General features: G+C 51.3%; 1 protein-coding gene across 1 annotated transcript; it reads right to left on the bottom strand.

The window, feature by feature from the left end:
* Window positions 1-234: 234 nt before the first annotated feature.
* Sp8 (Sp8 transcription factor) lies at window positions 235-4,533 on the bottom strand. The gene is made up of 2 exons (XM_006988290.4): window positions 4,407-4,533; window positions 235-3,337 (listed from the first exon to the last, which is right to left on the bottom strand). Exons 1-2 carry the CDS (start codon window positions 4,425-4,427, stop codon window positions 1,844-1,846), a joined length of 1,515 nt encoding a protein of 504 aa, XP_006988352.1. The 5' UTR covers window positions 4,428-4,533; the 3' UTR covers window positions 235-1,843.
* Window positions 4,534-7,172: the final 2,639 nt, after the last annotated feature.

Here is a 7,172-nt window from a genome sequence, read left to right as displayed (position 1 = left end):
AATACCATTTAAAATATTACAAATAAATCAATTACATTTCATGCATTTAAAATGCAAGTCTAAAATGTTCCAGAGAAAGGCTTTTCATTTCAATGTGAAATATCCAAATTATTTCAACATTACAATGAATAGTTAGTTTGCAGACTCTGCAAACAACACTTAAATGTAGTGTCAGGAGTGTTTGTCAACAGTTAACAATATCACCTTCAGGAAATACACAAAGGCCAAAGTTAGTCGAGTATCACTTGGACAATTTATTTAATACATGGGTTTGGCAGACCCGGTTATTATGAAGTATAGGAGAACTCTCACTTTAACTACGCCTGAACTGCCAGCAAATGCAAATAAGTACATGCGCCATTAAATTAAATGTCATCCAACATTTATCAAATAGTGTCTTAGTTACAGCTTGATACCTATCTAAATTCATATTCGAGCAAAACTAGGCCCGGAAAGTGCGTGTGTGGCTCTGCACCTCCAGAATTGAGTTCAAAAAAACCTGCAGCTCATCAGAACCTCAGCAATAACTCTTAATATTTTCTTCTGACAAAAAAAGAAAAAAAAAATCAAGTTTACTTCAATATATTTTCAAATATTTATCAGAAGTAATGTACAAGAAAAATACTATACAAAATCGTCTCCTGGACAATGTACCTCACACCTCACACCGGCGGAGTCGTGTTTAATGGGAAACTAATCTAGAACGATTTTCCAGTTGTACAAACCATTAGGTTCAGATATATTTTACAAAGAATTTTAATTTTATCTCCTATTTCCTTCTTTTGGCATTTAAACTACAACCTCATCTGAAATAAACGATAGCTTCTTCACTTGAGTTTAAATCACAAAGAAAAAAGTTTAATCCTAAGATATTCAATGACTTGCAATAATTTACAGAAAAAGAGTAGATAAATTGACTGTTGGACTAAACCAAAAGGGCAGGAAAAAAAAGATTGGGAGACTATGTTCGGGAATGGTGAACCGAGGTAGAAAAGGACAAACAAGATAGTTAATCTGGTCTCACCGGAAAGGGGGTATTTTTGCATAAGAAAAAGACACCTACCCTCACTCCCACCCCCACCCCATAAGTTACTGCGATCAAAATAACTTTGGGATCAATATTAGCAGTTTGGAGAGAAAGACGTGCTCACAGGCAGAGGAAAATTATCTAAACCGGAAGCTAAGAGGAAGGTTGCTTGTTTATTTTTTCCTCTCAGTTTTTCAGTTAAAAAAAAAAAGTCACAAAGATGAAAGAAGGTAGCGGCACTGATTCCCCTTCACAGGACTCGCAGCGGTTCACCCGCAGGGCACAAAGAACTAGGCAGAGCTGAGCTGGAAGAGCTAAATTCTGCTCACCCGGTCAGGGTGCAGCAGGCCTGCGCGCAGGGTAGTGCTCAAAGTGGGACAGCCGCCCAAGGGGCGCGCTCGCGGGTCCAGGCCGGGGTGCCTTGCCTGACCTCCAGCCTCTGCCTCTCCACAGCTCCTGCTCAAGCTGGCTGAGCACTGCGCTTTCCGCAGCCCCAGAGGCCGGGGGTCTACCAGACACCCCATTCATCCTTGTCCTAACTCCAGAGGCTTCTGCCCCCTCAAAGTTCCGCCAGCCTGGAGCTGGAGGAGCGGGTTCCCACTGCGCCCAGTCTCGCTGTCACCGTGCAGGAGGGAGCCAGGGCTCCAGCCACCGGTGCGTGCTTACTTACTGTCCACATCCCTTTAATAAAGTAGGAGAGGGAAGCCGGAGAGAGGGACAGGGAGTCGGGGAGAGAGCGCGAGACAGTGAGCCGACACTGGAGCCCAGGCCAGGCATACAAGCCAGACAGGACCCAGGTGGGAGGCTGCGGGACAGTCACTCCAGGCCGTTGCGGTGGCCGGGTTCCGGGGTCTGCAGCAGCTCGGGGGAGTGGCAAGGCGGGCTGCCCGCCGCGCTGTGCTCGCTATCGGTGTCGCTGCCTTTCTTGCCGCCGCTGGAGCCCGCCGAGCCGCCGCCGCCACTGTGCGTCTTCACGTGCTTGCTCAGGTGGTCGCTGCGCATGAAGCGCTTGTTGCACACCGGGCAGGCGAAGCGCTTCTCGCCCGTGTGGGTCCGCAGGTGCCGCTGCAGCTCGTCAGAGCGCGTGAAGCGCTTGCCGCAGAACAGCCAGTTGCACACGAACGGCCGCTCGCCCGTGTGCCAGCGCAGGTGCGCTTTCAGGTGCGATGTCTTGCCGTACACCTTGCCGCAGCCGGGGATGTGGCAGCTGTGCAGCCCCTTGCGCCGCAGGCTCGCCCCCGCGGGGCCCAGCCGCTCAGCCTCCTGGCAGTTGGGACAATCGCAGGTGGCACGGCCAGAGTAGCGGCGCGCCGACGAGCGTGGGGAGCCCCCCAGCGGCGCCGCGGGCCCCGCGCTCAGCATGGAGCTTCCCGCGCCGGCCAGCGGCGACGGGGCCGAATCGGGGTAGGAGCCGGGCAGTACCGGCTTGAAGCCGTCCATGAGGTGCTGGCCCGCCGGGCTGAGCAGGTGAGACGAGGCACCACTGCTGAAAGCCGAGTGGCTCAGGCCCGAGTAATCCGAGTTATAGCCTCCGAGCGGCGAGTGCAGCGACGTTTGAAGACCCCCGGCGGCCGGGTGCAGCGAGCCAGGCAGCGCAGCCGCCCCGTTGGGGTTCTGCACGTCGATCCAGCCAGCGCCCACGTCCCACCAGCTGGAGGCGCCCGCGGAGCCCACGTCGCCCGCGGCGCCCAGGCCCGGGTGCGACGGCTTGAACCACGATTCGTACGGATGCGCCATGCCCACGCGTGGGTAGATGCCCTGCAGCCCGTCCACCGACGTGTGCACCTTGGAGATGAACACCGGCTGATGGGAACCGTCCTGCGAGTGTGCCCCGGAGCCGCCGCCGCCACCCCCGCCGCCGCCGCCGCTGCCCCCTGAGACGCCCGGGGCCTGGAACACGGAGTAGTCGTTGGCGAAGGGCGAGCTAGAGGCGGCGGCTGCCGCTGCTGCGGCCGCGGCGGCGGCGCTGCTGGAGGTGAGGGAGAAGGCGCTGGAGCCGGGAGAGCCGCCGCAGCTAAATGAGTCGGACACCAGGGCCGCGGCCGCTGCCGCCGCCGCCGCCGCCGCCGCTGCGGCCGAGGACGAGCCGCCGTTCCGGGAGGCCCCAGACACGCCGAAGCTGGAGAGACTGGAACCCACTACGTTGCAGCTGCTGGAGGAGGAGGACGAAGAGCGTTTCCAGGGGTGGAAGCCTTTACCGAAGGAAGAAGAGCTGTCCGACAGGGAGGAGGGAGACGGACTGGGGCTGCCGATCTTATTACAGGTAGCAGCAAGCATGGCCAGAGGAGTGGATCCCAACCTCGGTTCTTCCTGAGACCCGAAGCGGAGAAGAAGGGTGGGGGAGGGGTGGTGGGCAAAGGGCCGGTGGGGGAGGGAGGAAAGAAATGTGCATTAGTCCCCTAGTAGCCTCTAGACGCCCCACTGCTCCCCTTCTCTTGCTGCCGCACGCCACCACCAACTCACCTGACACCCCCAGCTGCCCCGGCGCCCGGCTGCCTCCTACTCTACAGGAAGGGACAAGTTTGGCTGCGGGCGTCTGATTCCGGAGCAAAGCGCCACGCTAAAGAAGAGTTTAACAAGAATTCTCACCTAAGACAACACTCTCGTGTGCACAAAGCCCTAGACGCTTTTGATCAAACGAACAGAAAGTCCAGACTGGGGAGGGAGAAGTTTCCTCTGCCGTACTACCTGGGGAAATCACTGGATTGCATTCAAAAATCGCTACTCTGCAATCCGGAGACAGCTTTGAAAATCCTGTTCAGGTCCCCCTCAACCCATCCTTGGTTGCTTCTCCCTGGCCCAAAGAGGCCGAACTGTAAGGCTTACTCGCTTTTCCAACCTTTCTTTTAGTTTTCTTTCTTTCTTTCTTTCTTTCTTTCTTTCTTTCTTTCTTTCTTTCTTTCTTTCTTTCTTTCTTTCTTTCTTTCTTTCTTTCTTTCTTTCTTTCTTTCTTAGTACATCTAAAATGGTAGAAATAAGATGAGTTCAACGTACCTGCAATACAAGGCGGGCTGAGGAAAAAATTTTAAGGGGAAGGGGAAGAATCCGCAGTATGCCCAGGAGGGGAAAACTTTCTCGCGTTCCCTCTCGAAATCGTCGAGTGTATTAGGGGCTACGCGCAAGTCTCCCGGGTAGGGAGCGGCCGGGCGCTGCGAGGTGGCGGGTCTCAATGCCCTACGAACCTTTCCTGTGCTGAAAAAAAAGTGGCTCTGCCTCCTCTCCCCCCTCTTTCTTTTCTCTAAACTCACTTGTATTGGGGGGGGGGGGCTCTCAATAGAGAGACTGATAGCCCGTGGCCTGGCCGGGGTGACTTTAACCCCCTCCGATCGGTAATAAAAGGAAACTAATTAAACCAGCGAGAGAAGATCCTGAGACTCACCCCTAGAAGTGAAGTTGCCATCACACAGAAGCGCCCTCCTCCTCTCAGAGGATCTTTTTTATATTGATAAATCAGAGGCAGTGTTTTTTTTAGAGGTGTGCAATACAATGATCAGTTCCGCCCATTCCGCCACAATTGTAGCTCCCTCTCCGGCTTTGAAGTGCCGCGGAGGCGCGGCCAACCAATCTGCGGCCTCGCCGGGCCGCGCCGCGCGCGCGCCGTGAGGTCATCGGCGCCGGCGGGAGGGGTGTGCGAGTGTCGCAGAGTGTGTGTGTGTGTGTGTGTGTGTGTGTGTGTGTGTGTGTGTGTGTGTGTGCGCGCGCGTGTGTGTGTGTGCGCGCGCGCGCGTGTAAAGTGATCGCGAGTGTGACCCACCACGGAGAGAGCAGTGCAGAGAACGAACGGAGGGGTGGCTGGGGCAGGGTCGCAAGGACGTGGCCCAGCAGGGGCAAGCAAAGGTCTTTCAACCACTGGGAGAGTGTAGGGGGTAACTGAGTGTGTGACAAAGAGGGTCAGGGGATCGAGCTGGGAAGTGTGTAAGGTAACTGAGTCCCTCTAGCCTAGCGAGCCTGGAGCGACAGTGCGTTCAATCCCGGGTGGGGAGAGACGTGCGCGCGTATTAAGTGTAGGTGGAGAGTGGGTGCGCGCCTGAGTGCGCGCGATCGAGAGGGAAGAGGGGTGTGTGCGTGCGCGCGCGCACCAAAGCTGGGGGTGGGGAACAGGAACAATACAATAAAGTGTACGAGCATAAGAGATTGAAGATCTGGAGAAACTGACTGCGAAGTTGAGTGAGGCCGGGAAAATAAATATTCCCAAACCCTACCTCAGTTACTAACTTCCTCTGCCTCCTTGAACATAAAAGATGGAGTGATTTTTTTCTGTTTCTTGGCTTCCTGGAGTCTGTCAGTATAGTTTTGAAGAAAATCTTGATGCTTACCTTCCATTTCCTGATGTTTCAACCAAACAGAAAGATTGAAAGGTTGGGGAGGCGGGGGTGTGGAGGGTGATGTGGGGCATGTGCGAACCTGCGCCTTAGAATCATTACTTTGATCTGGTCACCCCTTACTCCCTTTTCCGAGGTGGGACTCGGCTTTGGAAGTGTATGTCCTGGAGGAGGTGTGTTTGCCCCGTGGCGTGCAGTAAAATTACAAAAGGATTAGATGGTGAGGGGAGTGAAAGGGGGTGTGTTTTCCCCCCATTGGATGAGAAATTGAGGAGCATTTTACCCAATTTAGAAGTTTTCACAGGAAACCCCACTGTGCCTTTCTGACAGAAAAATCAGAGTGACCGAAATCTGTTGGTTCCATTCTTGTAAGAAGGGAGGTGAGCTTTTGACAAAGCTTGGGCTACATTATGGAGGCGTCTGTGGTTTCAGCAGACCATCTATGAGTGTGTTCCAGTCATCATGTGCACTTACTTCAGATTCGCTGCGTTTTAGTCACTTGCTTGCTGTTTTTATTATTAATTGCCGTCAGAAATGTCATTACAGTTCTCTAGTCACCACAACCGAACTTCTTAAACCACAAAAAAGCCAACACCAAAATAAGGGGAAATCCAGTCCTTGGAATCCTGTTGAATATTCATGCGTTTTAAAACCACAGTAATTCCTATTTCACCTGGTCGTGAAAACTCTCAGTGGTCTAATTTTAAGGGGGAATTGATTAAAATGTGACTACATGAGAGAACTGCTTTGTTTTGACTTTGGAGATCTCTCTCTCTCTCTCTCTCTCTCTCTCTCTCTCTCTCTCTCTCTCTCTGTGTGTGTGTGTGTGTGTGTGTGTGTGTGTGTGTGTGTGTTTCTTTCTCTCCATTGCTGTTCTCAAATGTATTGCAGCTTCTGAAGATGTTTAAAAAAAAAAAAATCCTCCTGGTTTTGCTGAAGTCCAAATCAAGCTTCATCGTTTTGTGTTTCACCTGCACTGTTGAGGTTGATGTTTGTGATGCACGAGTTTGCATTTCTGAGCCTTTTTTCATGTGTGGGTATTGACTGCACATCATATCTATCGATTAAGGGAGTAAGGGACATCCACATACTTTGAAGTAAGTGTGAAGTAAATTAATGAACTGCTTTCTTTCTCTGAAGGCTGATGCTTACCATAAATGTCGTGTTTCTCCCTGCAAGCCCCTCTGAATGATTTTAGCGTGTTGAGAAGGCGTGACAGGCCAGCCCAGAAGGAGTAAGGGGTGGGGGAAGGAGGGAACTCCGTTTAGCAAATAAAAGAGAATTAACTTCATTGCTTTGGTCTCCTCCTTATAATGATATTCATTTTAAGAACCTAATATACAGTTGTTCAAATTTGGGGTTTAACTTTAATCAATACCATCATCCTCAAAGGTGGAGGGAAGCACTTTGAAGGAAGACTCCTTCTTATGAATAGTTATTTTATCTTTTTATCCTCCTATCTTCTGGAAGGGAAAGAGTCAAGACTATTAAAAAGTTAAATGCTGAGCATGAGAGTAAACAGAGGCTTTAACTACTGTTTCCTCAAAACTGCCAGGAATTCAGAAAAACTCAGCATCACATGACTGCAATTTTGAGCTACTCAATTTTAAACTAACTCTAAGATATTTCATTTGTATAAATGCATTTTAGAATCACATGTCATTCTTCCTATGACAATGAGTCACAATGTTGGTGTGAATTAGTGAAAATACTAGATTCTTCCATTTGCATGAGGTTTGCTTTCAGCTTTAGGGGCTTTGCAAAGGTTTGTGTGTGCAGCTTTCATTAGAAATATATATCAGTGTGTCGATAATATATAGTAC

The sequence above is a fragment of the Peromyscus maniculatus genome, chromosome 14, assembly GCF_049852395.1.
Source record: "Peromyscus maniculatus bairdii isolate BWxNUB_F1_BW_parent chromosome 14, HU_Pman_BW_mat_3.1, whole genome shotgun sequence".
Classification (NCBI taxonomy): domain Eukaryota; kingdom Metazoa; phylum Chordata; class Mammalia; order Rodentia; family Cricetidae; genus Peromyscus; species Peromyscus maniculatus.
Note: the sequence above shows the minus strand (reverse complement) of the source record. Positions and strands in the feature narration are given on the sequence as shown.